The 20945-nt window shown below is 42.9% G+C and overlaps 2 protein-coding genes across 4 annotated transcripts in view; one reads left to right on the top strand and one right to left on the bottom strand.

The window, feature by feature from the left end:
• The window catches only part of CLDN10 (claudin 10), a 64874-nt gene extending 61070 nt beyond the window's left edge, over positions 1-3804 (top strand). For all 3 annotated transcript variants that reach the window (XM_063127443.1, XM_063127442.1, XM_063127441.1), the window contains exon 5: positions 3678-3804. In XM_063127443.1, the coding sequence (XP_062983513.1) occupies positions 3678-3804 (127 nt within the window). The remainder of the gene's footprint in view (positions 1-3677) is intronic.
• A 1619-nt stretch (positions 3805-5423) lies between these two features.
• DZIP1 (DAZ interacting zinc finger protein 1) overlaps positions 5424-20945 on the bottom strand; it is a 37300-nt gene continuing 21778 nt past the window's right edge. Inside the window, exons 10-18 of the mRNA XM_063127402.1 lie at positions 18853-18912; positions 17071-17216; positions 15515-15707; positions 14092-14221; positions 13344-13397; positions 11222-11421; positions 9849-9976; positions 7638-7821; positions 5424-5775 (exon numbers count right to left, since the gene is read on the bottom strand). Of these exons, the coding sequence (XP_062983472.1) occupies positions 5693-5775; positions 7638-7821; positions 9849-9976; positions 11222-11421; positions 13344-13397; positions 14092-14221; positions 15515-15707; positions 17071-17216; positions 18853-18912 (1178 nt within the window). The 3' untranslated portion in view covers positions 5424-5692. The remainder of the gene's footprint in view (positions 5776-7637; positions 7822-9848; positions 9977-11221; positions 11422-13343; positions 13398-14091; positions 14222-15514; positions 15708-17070; positions 17217-18852; positions 18913-20945) is intronic.

The following is a 20945-nucleotide window of genomic DNA, read 5'->3' as shown; positions in this document are numbered from 1 at the left end:
TTTGAAGTTTCCTCTCTAAAGGAATGCATGTGGCATAGTGGTTAGAGTATTGGACTGGGACTCAGGAGATCCAGGTTCTAGTCCCCATTCAGCCATGAAGCTCACTGGGTGACTTTGGGCCGTGAAGCTCACTGGATGACTTGGTGCTAAGCCTAACCTACCTCATAGGGTTGTTGTGAGGATAACATAGAGAAGAGGAGGAGGAACTTGTGTGCTAAATTGGGCTTCTTGGAGAAAAAGTGAGATATAAATGTAACAAATGTTGCATTTTCAGTTGAAGCATTAATGTTTCAGGAATCTGGGCTAACGTTTTTTAATTTACCAAATACTTTCTGCTTTCACAGGATGGTTTTAGAATTGCCAGAGCGCAATGCAGAGAACCACCTACCTCTATATTCAACATTATTGATGTAGTCGGTGGTTGCCGCTGTCCCTCCACTCCCTTTCCATTAAAGATCTGTCGTTTACCCACTTCCTCTGCTGAAGCAAGTGGAACTTTAATTTTGTCCCACCCCCCCAAATATGGCAGAAAAGGGTGAACAATGGGACCTGGGAAGGACCAAGGCAGGAGACACAGAGGCAACACCTTAGAATCATAGAATAGTAGAGTTGGAAGGGGCCTAAAGGCCATTGAGTCCAAGCCCCTGCTCAATGCAGGAATGCACCTTAAAGCATCCCTGACAGATGGTTGTCCAGCTGCCTCTTGAAGGCCTCTAGTGTGGGAGAGACCACAACCTCCCTAGGTAACTGGTTCCTTTGTCATACTGCTCTAACAGTCAGGATGTTTTTCCTGATGTCCAGCTGGAATCTGACTTCTTGTAACTTGAGCCCATTATTCCGTGTCCTGCACTCTGGGATGATCGAGAAGAGATCCTGGCCCTCCTCTGTGTGACAACCTTTCAAGTGTTTGAAGAGAGCTATCATGTCTCCCCTCAATCTTCTCTTCTCCAGGCTAAACATGCCCAGTTCTTTCAGTCTCTCTTCATAGGGCTTTGTTTCTGCTGTATTGATGTTGTTGAAGATAAAGGTGGGCTTTCTGATTCCAGCCTGGCATTTCTTAGATAGATTGCAAGGGAAAACTCTGTTGAACGGAAGCCTTGAAAGCTAATAAACTAGCTTGGGGGAGAAAATAAGCATAGGTGATACCTGAATGGCAAATGAGTTTTTCCTTCCATTAACTGAAGGTGCATTATGTAGGATTCATAAGAGGGTTTGGCTTTCCCTACATTTACAGGAACAGCCTCTCCTTAGAAACAAAAGCTACATACAGCACAATCTTGTTTGGGAATAAATCCTGTTGAATATAGTGGGACTTACTTCCAAGTTAACATACGTAGGATTATGCCAGGAGTCCCCAACCTTTTTGGGCTGGCAGGTACAGTCAGGATTTTTAAAAATGTCATGGACGTTATAAAAAATAGCTGTAACACAAATCGTGTCCATTCACAAAATGGCTGTCATGCTGGGCACAGTCAATCACAAAACATTCATTTCACAGCCTCTGGACTTATCTAGGGTCCAGAGGCATTCTGGGAAAAGGAAATGAATATGGCGGGTTCACAACCCCAATTTTTTTAAAAAAATGTAAAAATTGGGTGCAGCAGGGGACCCTAGCAAGCATCAAAGGAGGTGTCTGTGGGCACATTTGTGCCGAAGGTGCTATGTTGAAGACTCCAGTGTTACACTTAGGCTCAAACAAGGTGCTAGCATTAGTTGTGGCGTATTTTATTTTATTTCTTTGAACAGCAGCCCACCCTCCATGCCGTATTCCTAACTACTTTTGAAAGTCTCCTGTTTCAAAAGCTGTTTATCACATGGCATGGAGAAATGCTGCCCTTGGAGAAAAATATCCTGGAACTCATGGTTCTTTGGGTCCTGGTTGACCCAAGAAGGAACCAATAAATAAATAAATAAAGCAGGTGTAGTCTTTGCCGGCATGAAGTGTGGGTAATATTGTGACCTGCTCAATTCTTCGGGTTATGTTATAATGAAATGTGCAAGACCAGGCCAAGAAAGAATATGCGGGAGTCCCATGAAGTATTCCAGAGACCCAGCTCCATTGTTTGAGAGAGAGAGATCTTTAATTATTAGATGACACACTTCTCCGCCTTGGTTTGGCCATTAACTCTTGATTTTCTAGTTTTTGACCCTGCAGGGCTATTGAGTCTTTGACCTGTGTGTTTTGGTAACCTTAGGGCAGCTTCAAATGGCTCAGCCATGGGAACACTCCCAAGATTTTTTCCAGGTGTCTGATCACAAATTGGAGATGGGTGTGCTGAGAATCCATGTTCATTTTGGGGAAATTGTGTCCATCTTGTGGGTATATGCGTGTGCATTCTAATCACATTTTATGGTTTGAAGTCACAAGACAGCGTTCCTATTTGGACACCCAATGACGTGGCAGCCCTGAAAACTGGTTTTGACTCTCATTCTATAACGTTGGTCCCAGTGCAACTTCTCCCTAGGACTGGCAAAGTATTAACTATATTCCTGTTAAACTGTTGCCTAAAGGAATGCGGACAGCTGACTTTGAACAGCTGCTTGAGCTACAAATAACTAGACCTACTCCACTTGTCATGGGTACTCTACACTGCTAGAAAACCTAGGTGTAATTGGCCCTATGTGGGGGAACCTAGGGCTGTGAAGCATCTCGTGATGGGATTGGGGGGCTACAGTAGCATCAATGACTGATTGGTTTTCAAGTTCCACTACTATGCCCATATTTGGCTACCTATCAGTGCAAGCATTCATAGCCTACGACCACACCAGTCAAGAAACCATATGGAGTTAAATTGACTCCTGTGTTCTATTGGTCTGATCTGTTTTAAATTGAAAAAAATTGTGAAGGAGGCTGCTTTGAGACCCACCTGCAATGCAAACTCCATGTAAGTGTAAATAATTGGCAAGGGTTGACCTTTTCATATAGTTTCTTCATGCTTGTATAATACCCTGTCAGCTAACTTGAAGACGCATCAAACATGTGGTCCCTTCCAGCACTAGCCACAAAGTTTGTACATTGCTAGTGGTTCAAGTGCGGAGTGAGCAACTTATCATCATCATCCATCAAATTCGGGTGGTGGTGGTGTAATTCCACATTTTCTATTTATTGGAGTGAAATACTTGTAGCACAATCCTATGCATGTCTACTCAGGGGTAAGCCCAATAGAGCCCTACTGAGTTACTGTATAGGATTGCAACCTTGTAGTCCTATCGTATGCATGTTTACTTAGAAGTACGTTCCACGGGTGTGTAATATTGAGCTACAACACTGTGGTCTTGCATAGGTCTACTCACTGAGTTCAGTGGTGCTTACTCTCAGGTAAGTGGGTATATGAAGTGAAAACCCCCCCAAAAAATATTTCCTCAACTATGAAATTATTAGGTAGCTGTAGGCTAGACATGCTCTTTCAGCCTCCAGTCTGTGACTAAGGGAAGATAATAATACTGATCTACCTTAAAGAGCTTAAATTTTACACTTAAAAAGGGTTATTAAGAAAATGTATGTGAAGAGCTGTGCAGAAAGTGCTTAACAAATGCTACCTATTAGGATTTGTACTTTACATGATGGTGAGTTCAAGTCAAAAGGGAAGTATGTTTGTTCTAATGAAAGAATGGACATTTCCCCTTAAATATTTGTATTTGGAGACTAAACGGGGTAACTTTCTCTTTTTTTTCAGGATGGGATATATGTACAACAAAGCTGCTTCTGTGATGTCTACTCGAACGAAGGCCTACAACAGCTCAGCAGAGTTTAAAACGCCCAGAGCGCCCCCAAAGCACTTTGACAAAAATGCCTACGTGTAGCCAGATGGTTCTCCAGGAGGCAATATGTTTTTAAAATTCACGTTTGTGCTCTTCAGTCACAGAATGATTTTTAGAAAGGTACCGGTGTCATTAGCACCAGGAATAAGAATATTTTATAAATGAACTTTTGCCTTCTTGATGTAAATTTTCCTCATGCCTTGTTTTAAGATTTATACTGATGTTATGCCTAAATTATATCTGTAAATCATTTGCTATTTTTGCTTTCTGTAAAAATATATATATATATTTGCAAATAAAGTCACGTCATATTGGTTACGGCTAATAGTATCAATGTTCCTGCAGAATGAAACACTACAGGAAGGTTCCAGCTTTTAGATTGGTAGCAAAGTTGTAGCTCTATCTTTGATATTTTGCAACCGATTTTAAAGACGCATTAAAACAGACTGAGTCAAGTAAGTTGAAGCAGAATCCCAGTAGTTTACGCTATGCAACAACAAACCTTGTTTTGAGTCACTGGTTCCTAAAGCTTTTGGCCCCACAGTCTGAAATGCATCCTCAGAAGGACCCACCCCGCCGCCGCTCCACACACAACTCAATTCAAATTTCTCTTTCTGTGAAATTTCTGTGGAGACACTAATGATTTGCTTTACCATGCCCTCAGCTGCGGAAGGAGCCTGTAGATTTAAATGCTCCAAGGGCAGGGCCTTCTGCACCCTTTTGTCCCCCCGTTTGACAAGGCGTTTCCTCTTCCTACAGTAAGGCAAAATTGAAGTTCTTCTGTCCATAGTAAGCAGTAGAGGAGGAAGAAGGCAAAGGGGCGGAAATTTTCTTTTTCTCTCAGAGCCTCAAAATAATGGATGGGCCACTTTGGGAGGTCTGTAGTGGCATTTATGTCCCCTGGAACCGCAACTCATAGTCGGGCACAGTGTTCCAAAAATTATCTAAATAAAAAATGGGGGGGGGGGGGGGGAAGGCGTCCATAACATGAGCGGACGCCAAAAAGATGTGATGCAAAGCCCTAAAAGGGTCGAACGTAGCTTGCAAGCAAGAAAAATGTGACCTTTTTGATGCATCAGGGTAATGTAGAGCACGGAATCCAGGCAAGGGGCTGGCAATCCTACGTGTCATGGTTGGTAAGCTGCAAAAGCTTAGCATAATGAATGTGGAAGTCTTTAATGTGCTGCAAGACTTGTTGGCCTTAGCTAGACCTAAGGTTTATCCTGGGATTGTCCCGGGGTCATCCCTGTTCATGACACACAGAATATCCCTGGAGCAGGCAGGGACAATCCCGGGATAAACCTTAGGGCTAGCTAAGGCCTTAGCTGTTTATGCTTAGCAGAAGTAGTGCGGCTGTTTCAACAAGGCCCAAAGTAGTGCTTGCAGGACTTTAGAACGCCCCTAATAATATTATGCTGACAGTGTGGCCCAAATACGTAGAATTTGTAAAGTGAGGAGAACTCAGCAGGGAGGGGGGGTGCCCTCCCACAAAGCCAATTCCTCCTCCCTCGGGGAAAGGCTGCAAGTGCCCCAGAGAACCCACTGCTCAAAATGATGCCAATGTCTTCCAACCTTTGCCATTTTCTGTACATTTGGTGAAGGAAGAAAGTAACATTTGCAAGAAAATAAATAATTTATTTAAGATGTTCACTTTTTTTTATATAAAGTTTAGTATAAAGGTTGTTGGTTTTTTAAATTTTATTTTTCTTCATTACTTAATAGTGGTTCAGTTAATACTGTTAATTGAGAATCACTTATTCCCTGAAATTGGAGAGCTAGCTGGAAGCATTTATAACAGTCCTGCATTATATCAACGGGAAACTAAAAAGACACCAGAGTTTTGTAAACAAAAGTTCGTTGTTAATGCACAGCAAGAAAAATGAACAGAAATCAGATCGTTGTAGATAAAACCTCATTCCAAAGACAACAATCATATATCTGAAGAGTCGCTCCAGTCTGTGACGGTGACCAAGCTGCTTTTTAATGTACTTGTTGTATCTGCATCTTGAAGGCCTATTTAAAAAGACAATGGCGACATTTTTAAAGATACGCAGTGAGAGAGATTCTTCCACTCCCCTATATCACTTGTTCCAGTACTCTAGCATTCTTAGATTTAGAAAGTACTTCCTAATGTCCAGAGAATTTTGATCGTCTTTAACTAAGGCTGCCAACACAGGGATTTTCTATGCTTCTGGGTCAGTGCCTTAATGCACAACTAGAAATGCATGAAATTGTACCCCTCAAAATTTACTCTGTTGTGTTGTAGGTCCTGTACATCTTTGTTACCATGTGGACTTCCTCTTCTTCGCCACTACCAGACAATCAATGCTACATTGCTTGTGGGGAATCAGTTGTGATGAGTACGCACATACATGTGAAAAGAGGCGTGGGGTGGGGTGATCCCCTGTGGATCCCCTGAAAAAAATTCTTTAAATAGAGGTGCCATTGGGCCAGTCCATTAGGCCACCACTTCATCTGCTGAACGTTTCAGGTAAGTGCTCAAATGGAAACATCTGCGTTTCAGTGGCAACAAATCATCAATGTTGCATTTCATATGAAAGGATATTGTTCTAAATTTTACTCAGTTTACAAAGGACACTCAATGCCTGGGATTCCTCTAATGTAAGAAGAACCCAAACTCTGACTGCATCCAATGATTCCCAACCAGGTGGCCACAATCCACAGAGTTCAATATGGCTGTTCATCTAAGTCAGGAATGGGGAACCTCTGGCCCATGGATCAGCTCTGGCCCACAGGATGTCCCCCTCTGGCCTGCCAGCTTCTGATTGAACGTAACAATGCAATTCCTCTCTTTGCTAGCCTGCATGGGGCAGGGGGTGGGGAGGAAGCCCCAGCAGGCTGAAATAGGCCAACCGGTCCCCATCCCTATTGTGCCGTGATCTACAGCTGTCCTCAACCTGGTGCCCTTCCAATGTTTTGGACTAGAACTCCAAATCCTGACCATCGGCCATAGTGGCAGGGGCTGATGGGAGTTGGTTCAAAAGATCTGGAAGGCAGCAGGCTGTTGAAGATACCACTGAATGAAATGGGAACAGCCCCCTAGAGAGTATCAAATCCACCACTGTTAGTAGTGTAATCAAATGCCCTAACCATCTATCTAATTAAAAAGAAAGAGAAAATAAAATATGACTTCTTTAAAAATTGGATACAGGGATGGAGGTAGGCACTGAGCTTCACATCAGGCCGTTGTCTGTGCATGTATGTGTGTGTACTCTCCGGTAGGTAAGGACCCGTAGAGCTACAACACTGGCAGAGAAACGCACAAGGATGTCTGGCAACAGACACAACACAGCCCCAGTGGTGCGGGATTCAAGGGTTTGGGACTGGGCACAAAAGCAAGGGGGCGGACCTAGATCATAAGTCTATCTCACTGTACAACAATGAGATGCCTGGGAGAATGTAGAAAGCGAGAGAAGCTGGATTCTCCTGGCATAGCTCAACCTGCCTTAAAAAACTTTATTAAGAACAAGCATTTCAGAAAAGCCACTTTTCATTGGAAAGAACTGCCAGACGTGGACCCAGAGGCAACCTTTTTTAGACCAGATTAGTGTTCGTGGAAGATTCTGGTTTTAATTGTGTTTCTGCAGTGTTATGATTATTTGATATTATGTAGTTTATGGTATTTTATTGATACTTTGTATGTCGCCTTGTATGTCTTTTTAAAATGAAGTGGAGGGGGAGACATAGTTCAAAACAAACACCCTCCCCTTGTACCACACCAGACCCTCAGTAGGACTCACTCTGGAGCAAATCTCCCTCCTCCTTCCCTGGGTACGCAAGGAGAGGGACGTGACACAGCTCTGGCTGAGAACATCAGAAACACTGATCCCTTGTAGATACCCGCACTAATATACCTTCATCCTTTGGTGATTTTCCCATAGGAGCCCCCCAGGCATGGGGCATGGACGTAACATTTGAATCATTCTTTTCAAGGGCAGCTACATTCTTAACTTTCTCCTCTTTCGCCAGCAAGGGTTTTTCATCTTCCAGGGATGATAAATCCCAGTCATCATCATCTTCATCCTCAACTCTAGTAAACTATTAAGAAAAGAAATACATGGAATTTGTTAAACTCGGGGCTCATTCTATAGCAGTGGTTGGAATCTGTGGCTCTCTGGATATAGACGGATTCAAACTCCCATCAGTGCCAGTCAGCATGACCAACGATCAGAGATGATGAGAGCCGGAGTCCAACATCTGGAAGGCCACCTCTTCTCCGCCCCTGTTCTATAGAAATAGTTCTTTCATACACAAAACCTGTAATAATAACTGTGTGCTTAATTTTATTATTATTGTTATTATTATTATTATTATTATTTCTAGAAATTGACAGCATAGGATAAGAAAATAAAAGCATTTGATTTGATCTGTGTGTTTTTTAAAAAATAAATAGTAGTTTTGGGGAGGAGATTGAAATACTGATAATATTTACTTGAATCCGTACCAAACACTGTGACAGTACCAACAGGTCAGATCTCAAGAAATAACCACTATGTTACTGTAGTAAATAATGCAGTGTCCTCTACTGACAGGAGGCTGCAATATGAAATCTAAAGCTAAAAATTAGAATAGGCTTACATTATGTGCCACGTTACAAATATATTTTAAAAAGGAGATCCACCTATTTGAAACTGTTTCACTTACATCTCATTCATTTCAACAGGAGTCAACCATGCATTTTATTCTCCATTAAAATCAATGGGTTATTAATTTTGGCAGATTCTCTCATGTCATACTGAATCCTATCAGAAAGGGAAATGTTTGTTTATTTGCATTTATATCCCATCTTTTTTTCCTCCAAGGAACCCAAGGCGGCATACATAATCCTCCTCTCCATTTTATCCTCACAACAACCACCCTGTGAGGTAGGCTGTGCTGAGAGTCTGTGACTGGCCCAAAGTCACCCAGTGGGTTTCCATGGCCGAGTGGGGACTAGAACCAGGATCTCCCAACTCCCAGTCGAACACCTTAGCCACACCACCACACAAATGGAGGCGTAAAGAATGGAAATGACAGTATTAAAAATGAGTTTAAATGCATTTCCTTTTTCCCAACTATAAAAAGCTGCCTTATACCAGGACAGACTATTATTCCGTCTGGCCCAGTATGTTCTTCTACTCTAAGGGTGCAATCCTTCCATGTTAGGGCAGAAAGAAGGCCTACAGCTTCCAGGCTGGCTGGCTGGAGGGATGCTAGGAGTTTTAGGAGTTTTTTCTGTCTAACATGCATAGGATTGCACTGCTCTCCAAGGTTTCAGGCAGAGACCCATCACTTTCCCATCACCTGCTACCTAATCTTTTTAACTGGAGATGCCAAGGGCTGAACCTGGGATCTCCTGCATGCAAAACAGATGTTCTGTGGTCCTTCCCCTTCATCAATAAAACGGCATTATATGAAAGAGTTTTAACGTTTCCTGATCTACTTCCCAGGATGGAGAGGAGAAAAAGATGCAGTTCCTTAAATTTTTTAGTTTTCCCCCCGGACCTCATTTCTCTAGATGCTATGTTCACAGACAACATCTGAAGCAGGGTCTTCCTCTAAAATCTGGAGGAGTGAGCCAGTCCATAAGGAAGAAAGTGCTCCTTTGGCAGATAAGCTCAGTTTAGGCCAGGTAAGGCTTTTAAAGGCGATCGTCTGCAAACAGGTTTGGGCTTAGAAGCAAAGAAGGACCCAGTGCAGGTAGGGAGCCAAAGAGCTTTTCCATAGCAGGTGAGAAAAGCGGCAATACTCTGTTCTATTTGCCAAGGCCCTTAAAGCCTCTTTTTGCACAGCTGCAGCTAAATCAGCCCTGGGAGACTGACTTGTGCATCTGAATTTTACTTAGGTTGGAAACAAATAAATATCAGTGCAGTTTAAACATCTAAATCACTGTTATATTGAACAAATACTAACCGTAGATGCCTTTTACAGAATAGTTGACAGAAAATACAAAACATGATTTGGAAAGGAACTTCTAACCGCAACAGATGATCCCATGAATAGCCACTCAACTGTAAGGGAAAGAGCTCCAGAAAAGGAAAAAGGTCTTGATATAAATACTAGCCCTTACAAATACAATCTAATACCTTTACTCCTTGGGCACATTTCTGAATAGATGCTGAGCCGACAACAATTTCTCCAACGGGTTTATTTCCCTTTCCTTGGCTCAAAAGAAGCTTTTCCACTTGATCATTTGCTCTTTCAATTAGCATGCCTACATAATTATGAAAATGGGATATGGTTAGCTTATAATCCAAATGTCTTAAGGGTACGGATACAATCCACTACTGCTTCTACACCATTACCATTCCCCCACCCACCCCCAAGAGGTACACAAGCTTGCATAGCGGCCTCCCTTGACAGACCGTACTCTGGATCTTCAGGTACACCAACTTTGCATTGAAGCCCTATCCTGGGAGCCGTAAGCCAGCTTTTCCCAACCTGGTGCTCTGCAGATATTTTGGACATCAGCTCCCATCAGCTTTAGCCAGCATGACCACTTGGCAGGAATGCTGGGAGTAGTCCAAAACATCTGGAGAAGATTGTCGTAAGAACTGCATAAAGGTGAGTGGGCAGATGTAGGAAAAATGGAGCGCTCCATCCCTCCTCTGCACCCAGCACAGAAACCACGTGGCTTGCCAGAAACCACGTGGCTTGCCAGAGGAGGGAAGCCTCATCTTCCCCATCCAGCATAAAATGCAGCAGGCCGCTGCCAGATGGGCAGAGCTCTCCATCTCTCCTCTCCCAGTCCCCAGCAGTTAGTATAGATATTTTGCAGACTAATGATTCTATGGGCTCGTTTACAAGGCTGAGATACTCAGCTAATTACAACTTGGGATTGTAATTCAATTCCCAATTGATAGAATTCTATCAATTCTATGAGTATAGGCAGAGGTTAAGGAATGTGCAAAATGCCCAAGAACCTTCTTGTCCAGTTTAATAAAGTAAAACAGTGTCAAAAATGAATTTACTGTTCGTTGTTCATTTTTTGCAATCATTTTTTTAAAAAATTTAATACCACGGGTATTTAACACACGTGGCCGTGGCCAAAATGAACAGCTAAAATTAAGCCTGCACTGACTGCTTTGCCAAAGATTAGAATGGGAGGGAGGGAAGGGGGAGGGTTTCCCTGATGAAGGGCTCTAGGTCCAAGTGGATGTGTTCTCTGTGATGATCAGAGGCTCATCAGGTGGTCAGGAACAGATCTGGGAAGCTACAGGTGCTGGTAATGTATTCATCATTTTCATGCCCATGTGTGCGGCTGCAAGGTATACAATGGAACTGGGACAATATGATTATCAGCTGATCAGCACACTCCTGGACACCAAAGAGGAAGCCACAGTAAAGCTGAGCATGGAGCGGGCACAGATCCCAGTGAACGTGTCAGTTACGCCTCCCCCTAAGTTGCTGCATGCCTTCAGTTCCTCCCCAGGGCAGCCCCCCAAATCAACTTCCATACTTTTTGACGGCTTAAGATTCACTCCGATTTTTTCCACTTCATCTTCTTCAGGCGAGTTCACATCACTCTGGCTTGCAAATCTTGACAAGCTGCCCTTGCTGTTGCTCTTGGGTGCTTTAGGCTGAGACAATTCTGGTGAGATGTAGGACTGCATGATGTCGTCTTCCTCCACTTCATCCTCTGAGCTAAATGGTGAGGTTCTAAAAGACCAAAAAAAACAACAACCCACCAACCTGCGGATTCAGCTCATTTCAGTAGTAACAATTTTTTAAAATGCAAAATATAACAGATCAGCAAGAACTTGTTGCTAATCCTATCATGGCCTTAGCCAGAGTTTCCCTGAGTTCTGAAATTTCTCTCATCAAAGAAGGGAAAAATAGAAAAGAAACCAACCATCTCGAATGAATTTTGGGATGAAGCAAAGGAAGAGATGCATTGCTTTAAAATGGAGCACCACCATTTTAAATACTAGCTAATCCAGAGTAATGTCACTCTAAAAACAGAATCGTTTAAGAGTGCAAATTTCCACCAACCTAAACTTTCTCCCACATGCTTGAGATCACTAGGCAAGAATTCTCTGCGGGGAAATATCCTGTGCACAGTATTAGTAATTATTTCATGTCTACAGCACCCCATAGCCGAAGCTCTCTGAGCAGTTTATTCCAATTCATAAAAATTCAATAAACAACATAATAAAACCTAAAATTTAGAAAAAATTAAACAATGTTAACAGTTAAAAACAATTTAAATAATGATATTTAAATAATGATTTTTGTGAACCGCCCAGAGAGCTTCGGCTATTGGGCTGTATAAAAATGTAATAAATAAATAAATAATATTTTTTCCCGAATAAACCTGTTCTAAAACAGCAGACATAGATGCCTCATCATATACCATTGAAATAGAGGATGGTCCTTATCTGATGCCAAAAAATGACACTGTCGGCACCAGGCAGGCCTTAGTGGGAGTCAGGGAGCCAACACTGAGAAGGTCTCACCCTTGCTGCCATCTTCCAAGCTTCCCTTGGAGGTGGCACTCAGAGGGAGGCCACAGTAAAGAATGCACAGAGCTCAATTTTAGGTCCCTCTAAACCAGCCTTCCTCAACCTGGGGCGCTCCAGATGTGTTGGACTACAACTCCCAGAATGCCCCAGCCAACTGGCTGGGGCATTCTGGGAGATGCAGTCCAACACATCTGGAGCGCCCCAAGTTGAGGAAGGCTGCTCTAAACAAAGGTGGTTTCTACCCAACTAAACAATCTAGCTGATTTTATCCTGGCGGTGGCTGCAGATCTGCGCTGCGTCAGTTACACGATGCAGCCGGAGCTTCGCAGCCACCAAAGGTTTTCCCACGAAGCTGCGCTTTGATAAAGTCAGGGACTTATCATGACTTTTTCCATGGGAGCAACATCAGTACACCTTTCTGATGTCACTCTGGGGCCAATCCGGGGGCAGTCCCTGGTGTAAGGCGACCAGCTACTGGTTGCCTTTCACCAGGAAGAAAATAGGAGTGGGGGGAGCTCTGGTACCCAGATGGCCACCAGAAACCCCGCGTTTCCTCCTCAGCATCAGGACTACCTGACGTGACCCCAGGAGAGGAAAACCATGGGGGTTTGGAGAGAGGCAGTGCCAACCCAGCACCATGAAGCCAGCCCCCTGGTTAAAAGGTAGATGGCATAAAGCCATCACTGATAACTGTGGTTCATGACCATTGTTTTGTACATAGTATAAGCCGCTGCATATGCTAAATATGTAGAGAATAAGCAGGGCTGTGCACCTGTCTTTGGGTTCACCACACAAGTGTTATTGGCATCCAAAGAAACCAAGTATTCATTATGTTTTTAAACAAACAGATTTCCAGCCCTTATGGGCGTAGAAATCTGATGGCCAAGAAATCAGAGGCCTGCTAACAGGGATTCAGATTAGGAATGGAGTGTCCAGCAGATCTGCCTGTCCCTCTCCAATTCCTTTGCTGTGTCCTCATCGTTGGCTATTTCTTAATGCAAAATTAAGTATACAATTTTACCTTTTTTTCTTTGCATTAGTTAATTACAATCCAGAATTTGGGGTTCCTGCAAACACACCCATCACTAAAGCATCAGAACCAAACTGAAGAAGACTTACGTAATACTATGCAACTTCCTGGGAATTTCACCTCCCAAAGCGCTCTTCTTGGTTCTGGGGGAAAACAAGAAAGAAAGAAAACCAATTTGCTGGTTTTGTTGCCCAATGTGATAGTTGATATATTGCAATTGTTAATGTGTATGCTGCTTTGAGTGGAAGCAATGTACAGCAGCAGCACCATCATCATCATCGTTATTATTATTATTATTGCTTTTATATCCCACCTTTTTTCCTGTTAAGGAACCCAAGGCAGCGTACATAATCCTCCTCCTCTCCATTTTATCCTCACAACAACAACCCTGTGAGGTAGGTTGGGCTGAGAGTCTGTGACCGGCCCAAAGTCACCCAGTAGGTTTCCATGGCTGAGTGGGGACTAGAACCAGGATCTCCCCATTCCCAGTCCAACACTTTAGCCACTACACCACACTGGCTCCCCATGTACATCCATGTACATTGATGGTACTATATACATAAATAAATAATAAAGTGACTAATAAATGACATAAATACATTAAAATGATGTAGCAAACACTCGTTATAATTGATCACTCCCCTCTCTGTAGGAGAACAGCCTGAGCATTCTGCTAAAAGAACATGTTAAATGTCACTTTTGAGGGGTCAGAGGAAATCAATTAATAAACCCAATTTCCTTCATTTCCTTGTCTTTCCGCCACAAGGAAGCTTACAACAATAAAAACAAATCACAACAATGTAAACAATTAAATCTGAACTGAAAGGTTCCTCTTACTTCGGAGTAGATGTGTTTTCTGCAGGGAGTGTTCTTTGTACGGATGGGCGTTTGGCAACCGAGTAACGTTTTGCTGGTTTGGGTAACACTGTGGATAATGAACCTCCTATGTGAGCTGCCCTCTGGTTAGCTGGAACGAAATGCAAATAATAAATAAGGGCAATACTTGGTAGTCCAAAAGAAACCTATGCACCACTGCTGCTAAGAATATACAGAGTGAAATGAAAGCAAGGAAAAAAGAGAAAAGTGTTGTTTACTTTTGCTAAATTGTGCCTAACACTTCTGCTTTAAGGAGACTTGCCCGGTTCCCTCCTTGATAGTCTTTCAACACCCGGTGAAGACCCTTTGATTTGGCAGGCATTTACCCTGTCCAATCATTGACTTTTTTTTATGCTCCCAGTTCCCTTGAATTTTTACGTGGTCATCCTGTGTCGTCACTCTCTCTTTTAAATCATTGGTTTTCATTGCTGACTGTTGTGGTTTTGGCCAGACTGTTTTCATTTTTTGCATTGTAAGCCACCATGAGCGCTTTAAAAAAAGATGGGGGTATTTTTTGTTAATAACTAATAATATGATGCAGAGAAATGTTGTGCCCATAGTAAATGCTGGTTCCCTTGCTTCCCTGAACTGGACGGTGGTTTCTCAAAAATAGGCATTCCTTACGCAAGTTGAGCAAGAAAAGGACCCTCTGCTCCTCTGCTCCTCAGGCCTAGGAGAACATTGCACAATCCATTGTGGGACCAAGGCAGGCAAAGTCAGTCCAAGCACCCCGCCAGGGCTATGCTATCAAAGCACAGACTATTCGTCAGTGAAATTTCCATTTTTAAGTGTAAGAAAGACGGTGCTACTTGGATATGACAAAGCAATTTTGGGGCATAAATGACTAGATTACGTTACTCATCGATTAATCTGTGCAGGATATTCCACAATGATAGGATAATTGACAACAATTTACGCAGATAATCTTGTACCAGAGTCCAACATCAGGACGGAAAGTAAGGGCTGAATCAGCTCAATATTAGGGTTTCAAGACTATGATGAAGACTTGTCTAAGGAGATCTGGGCCAATTTTACGGGAGATGCAAACTCATCTCTGATCCTCTTTGCTTCATCTTCCATTTGCGCTATGGACCAATTTTCTGCATACCCAAAAACCCCACAGTTGAATTCATTGACTGCCGTCAAAAAACACTGCCACAAAGATTTAATTTGTTCGTTAATTAACTGTTTGACTTTTAACCTATTCATCAGCTTTTAAACATGTACTAGTTGATGAACCTACAGTTTGTAAACATATTGTACATATAAACAGACACACAATCACTTTGTTTTGAGGAATTATTCACACATGGTGGACTTCAGAGTTCCCCAAAACTGAAAGCCAAGGTGGGGGTGGGGGAGAAGAACGAGGAAGTTATTGCACCTTCTGGAGAAAGCTGGGAGTGGGAAAGAAGCCTGCTGCAAGATGCTCTTTCTGCAACTCTAAAGCTGACTTGCCGTTCAAGTTGCTCTCGAATATGCTGAATGTCAGGGACCTGTTTCTTTCTCTCTTCTCTAGCAGATTCAACAGACATTAAGACTCTGGTCAAATGATCACTTGGGATACCATGAACTCCCTGTGGGGAAGAAAGAGTACAGCAAACATGATGCATCAAAGATTTACAAGTCACTTTCTAGTTTTTAAAGAACTATTCAGCTCCCCTCTTTCACAGATGCTTTTTTGAGAAGTACATGGAAGGAAGTTGACACTACATACAATTGTGTTACTTCATTATATGTACTATACTTGTGTAGAGGCTTGGTCGTTCACAGAAGCCACTGTAGGGCAGAGTGACCAGAACATAGATCTCCAGATGTTTTGAATGTTGACTTCCAGAAGCCCCTGCCAGCATGGCTAATGGTCAAGGATCCTGAGAGTAGGAGACCAAAACATCTGGAGATCTTTCTACCCATCCCTGTTGTAGGGCACAGAGAGGGAACCAAATTGCTCTCCCATTCACAGAGTTAATTGGGTGAGGCTGCTTTCTCAGGGAGATTAGTCAATTGAAAGCCCCATCTGGACAGGGCTGAGCCTATGATAGTGTAAACAGGGCAGATATATTTTACTGAGCGGGAAGCTGGAAAGTGATGTGTTTACTCGGAACGTGACTGCTGATTCTGGCTGCAGGTTTTTGTTATTATTATTAAAAGGTAAAACAATAAAACCCAAAAATGTTTAATAAGCAAGGGTGTGTGTCCTGAAAAACTGCAAATTCTTATTTAGTGGCACTGTGATTGTTGATGAAAATTTGTTTTAAAGCAGTGACTTCTCCAAATGTATGAAGCCATATATTTGTTTTATTCAAAATATCTATTTCAAAATACTGAAGTGAAATTTGGTTTAAAAGATGGCGGTTCTATGGATTTTCACTACTTTTCTCCCTCAAAATAAAAAAATCTGGTTTTGGATTATACCATTCCTGGTAAACAAATTATAGCTATGGGTATTTCTTCCTCAGAGGGTTTGTCTGAAAGATGATTAAAAAACAAAGTTATTTTCTTCTTTCTCTACTACAAATAGTTATTTCTACTGTTAATCTGGTTTCCTTCCTTTTGAAAAGTTTTTAAAGACAGTTTATTCTAAAAAAAACAAACCAGAAAAATTTGGGAAATCCACAATCTTCTTGCTAAATTATGTACACTCTCTCTATATTAAATTCTCTTTGCAAATTAAACAGATTTTATCTCTCCCTTTACTGAATATTTTAAACATGTTTTTACTTAATATGCATGATCTAGCCCGTTAAGCACTTTGATAACCAAGTGATTTCAAGGACAGAATTAAATGTGTGCTTAACGCTCTTCCGCTGATATTAGGGAACATAAACATTCTTAAACTTGGTTGTACAGTGTGCCCTAAATGTTTGCCAACCCACTCTCTCACTAGGTTAACATGAACATCATATAATTTTAATCTAAAAAGCTTAAAGTTGATCTTACTGATTTAATTCCCAAGGATTCCAACTTCTCTGCTAGGGTCTGTTCCAAAACAGCTCTGAGCTCTCTTGTTAAAGAAGGATTGCTCTTCAAAGTATGAATTACATGGTGCTTATTCTTCCCTACTTTGGGCTCATGTTTCTCTATTTCTGAAACAGAACAGGTATATGTCTTGTAACACAGGACACACCATCCATGTATTTTACGCAGACAACACAAACAGAAGAACTGTCTTCACAAACACGACCCCAAAATGTTTGCAGCAGCATGTAGTCACCTGTATTTTTTAGCCGATTAATTCTGGTTTTTCAACTATGAAAAACAAAACAAAACAAAACTAAGCTTGGATAGAATTCCATTTGGCTGTGGAACGTCAACGTTCAAAAGCTTCATTGGTGGCTCTCAAAACTCAGGCGGCAGAGCTGGAAGAGTGGTGAGTTGTGCACTCCGCACCCCCACCCCCAGGAAGAACTGCCACTGCCTGTCTTTGTGGGAGGAGAGGTGACCCTGGAGATCCTCGGCAGCACAGGTGAGCCCCAGGGACACCCCTCCTCCCACACATATGGTCTGACTCTAAGGAAGGACCCCTCAGAGCTAGACCGTTGGGTGGGGCCTTCTCTCCAAAGAGCTGCGCTTGGCCAACGCGAGCTAAGCTGCAGAGCAGGCAGCAGCGATACGATGGGGTGGGTGGGAAGAGGGGAAGATAGACTTGGCAGGTGGGCGAAGAAGAGGGCAAAAAACAGGTGCTAGCCTTAACCAAAAACGAAACAATAGATAAAGAAGTTAAGGAACTAAATAACAAATAATATTTAATACATGGTGTGATTTTAAAATTAACACTTAATATGACAACTTGTCGAAACACGTTTGGCCTGTGCTAATTGTGATCACTGAGCATTTTTTTTTATTATATTATCAGTATTGAATGTGTCTAAAAAGTGCTCTCTGGAAATCATATTAAGTGTTAATTTTAAAATCGCACTGTGTATTAAATATTATTTGTTATTTAGGGCGAAGAAGAGGGACAGACCAGATGGGCGGGGGGGGGGAGGATAGACCAGGTGGGTGGGCAGTAGGGAGACAGATGAGGTGGGCAGGTGAGAAAGGAGGCAGAGAGGCTTCCACCCTGTTTGTCTGTTGAACATTTGTAAAGTTGAGTCTCACAAAAGATATAAACAAATAAATGAAATCTTCCTGTGACCTCCCCATTAATCTGCTCGAGGCAACTACATCTGCATGAATTACACAGCAGGGGCAATCAAGCGGCAGCTCGAGGGTCACACATGGCTTATGAGAAATTAAAATGAACTTCTATCGTCTTCCAAAAAAAGCGACTTCGGCTTTCAGTTCAAAAGGGAGACATCCGGTGTGGCCTCTTTCCAAGGTTTTGGAGGGGCAACAAAGGAAGCCAAGAAAACTGAGCAGGTGGCCCAACGGCCCCAAATGCACTTGGAGGAGGAGGAGCAGGAGAAGGGAAGGAGACAGAGGGTGGCTGGAACTGCAGGGAGGGATTTTCACAGAGACTGGTGGTGGGAGTGAACAGGCAGGAAGGAGGGGCGAGTGACAGGAGAGGCTACTTCAAGGGAAGGGGGGGTGGAAATACTGTGGCAGCTGGCCCTATTGAAAACATACACATGTGGCTGGAAAACATTATCTATCCTGCTATAAAAGATGACTGAGGTCGCCGTGACAATGCTTTGGAAGCTACGGATACGAGTACATTTGTATTCCAGTAAAAGCATTACCATAGTAGGCCACAGAAGCTTTGATCGGTCCTATTGTTACCTTTTTCATCCTCTGGAAGCTCCTCTATGGGCTCCAGCATGTGCACCAAGAGGGCCTGTTCTAATAATGAGGAAAGACAGGAATAGCACAGACAGAAAGACAGATAGACAGGACAGAAGCAGGTCAAGATAAAGGTCCAGAGGGTGGAAATTATGCAGAAGAATAATATGGCAGTGTCACATTTGATTCTTCGGAGCCAAGTCAAATGCAGTCACTCATGATCAGGTTTATGTGAATAACAAGCTGCTTAGGTGAGCGCATGCCGTTAGTACATGAGGGGGTGAAAACTTTACCATCATACACAGTGGCAGGTGTGTTTCTCAACCTCAACCCCCTTCTGCAAGCAGAAGGGATGGAAGGTAGGCCTTTGGGATTAGAGCAAGGAGGTCACAGAAGAGCCTGGGCCTTCCTGAACTTTTTCCTTGGCTCATTCCCCGCTACAGAGGTTAACTCCTGGACCAAAAGACTGGGGGTGGGGTGGGGAGGAAGGAAGCGTGTGAGTCCCACTCCTGTTCCTACCACATGCACAAAGGGAAGCAGTCAAATGTCATCCAGTTTCTTCAGGAGCAGTCTCACAACTGCCTCCTTCCAAGAGATTGGGACTGCTCCTCTTATGAAGAGGCATTCATCAACTCCTGGACATAGGAATTTGATCCTCTCCTCCTAGATGCAACAAACCCTGAAGGTAAGCACTGAGCAAACAAGGGTTGGCTGCACCCAACTGAGCACCTCGTCCACATCTACTTTCTGAAAATTCATTCCGCACCTACTTTCTGAAAATTCATTTCAGAAAGTAGGACGAAATGGTGCACTGCACACATCAATAGATTGGACTACTAAAACAGCAGTGTCCAGTTTGAGGCAGATGTGAGCAACACTATCTCCAAGGTGCTTATTGAGTAAGTCAGTGGGCATGCAAGGGTTCCGGAATATCACCCTGAGTCCAAAGTTGGAGTAAGCCTTGAACCACTCAGAAAAGCTCAGTTGTAGAGCACTGAGGGCACAACAGTGGCAAGCAAGTATGGTATGGTTTCTCCACTGCCATCAGCACCACAGAGCAGGCTCGATAATGAGCTCTTTATCTGTGACCACCAGCCCTGTGGAGGGAGACAGTCAGCGTAAGTTTAAGCTTCACTAAAAAGTGATCTGAACATGACCAAGGAATTAGCCAGGAACCCCACGTTCTCAGATCAACGTTCTGTTCCCAGGGTGAGAACCCCAGGACCACCATGTGCCCTGCCACAAGTGATATCTTGGGACAGCCCCATGGTTGTCAGGGTGACCATGAGCCATCCTTGAACATCCTCCTGAACCACAACCCTAGGGGGTCCTCAACACCACCCCCAAGAACACCTTTGTCAGCTAGACGAAGAGAATATTAGGTGGCAGAGTTAACACTTTCTTCCCATGCTATTTCCGATAGCAACTTCAGAGGGAGGGAGTTCTGTCAGTGAAATGTCATGGGGGGGGGGTGTTAATCAATGAAACTTCACCCAGCTGCCATCACCCCCCTCCCCAATGACTGCTACAGCTGCTTTTAAGCCAAGAAGAAGAAGAAAAGAGACATTGGGAAATCTGATCACAGATCTTCCCTGTCAAGTCTAGTCTGGCCCTAACAGTACAGTTTTAGACATGTCTACTCAGAAGAAAATTCACCCGAGTTCAGTGCGGCTTACTCCCTGGTAAGTGGGTACAGGATTGCAACAGAAATGAGACATGACTACCTTTCTTGGGATCAGGGTCAAAGTCTAATTTTCAACTAATTTATGCACCTAATGCAATACCTTATTTACTATTAGATTGGCATAAGACATCTTTAATTTGAAGTAGTTTTATGATGTAGTGAACAGTTTATAGGTTTTATTACAGTGGGTTTTAACGTTTTTACCTGCCCTGAGCCTTCATCATGGACTGGGCTAGAAATCTAAACAAGTAAGTAAATGTACAAAGACGGGTCCATTTCATTTAATCTAACTGGTCTAAACAGTGTATGGGCTGTGAGGAGTGTTTTTCTTATGCTCGCTTTTTCAGGAAGCAATAGAGAATAGATGAAAACCGTTTCTATGATGCAAAAAGGGGGGGGTAAAATGGAA

Source organism: Elgaria multicarinata, chromosome 5 (genome assembly GCF_023053635.1).
Source record: "Elgaria multicarinata webbii isolate HBS135686 ecotype San Diego chromosome 5, rElgMul1.1.pri, whole genome shotgun sequence".
NCBI classification, from domain to species: Eukaryota; Metazoa; Chordata; class Lepidosauria; order Squamata; family Anguidae; genus Elgaria; species Elgaria multicarinata.
This window is presented reverse-complemented; position numbering and strand designations above follow the sequence as displayed.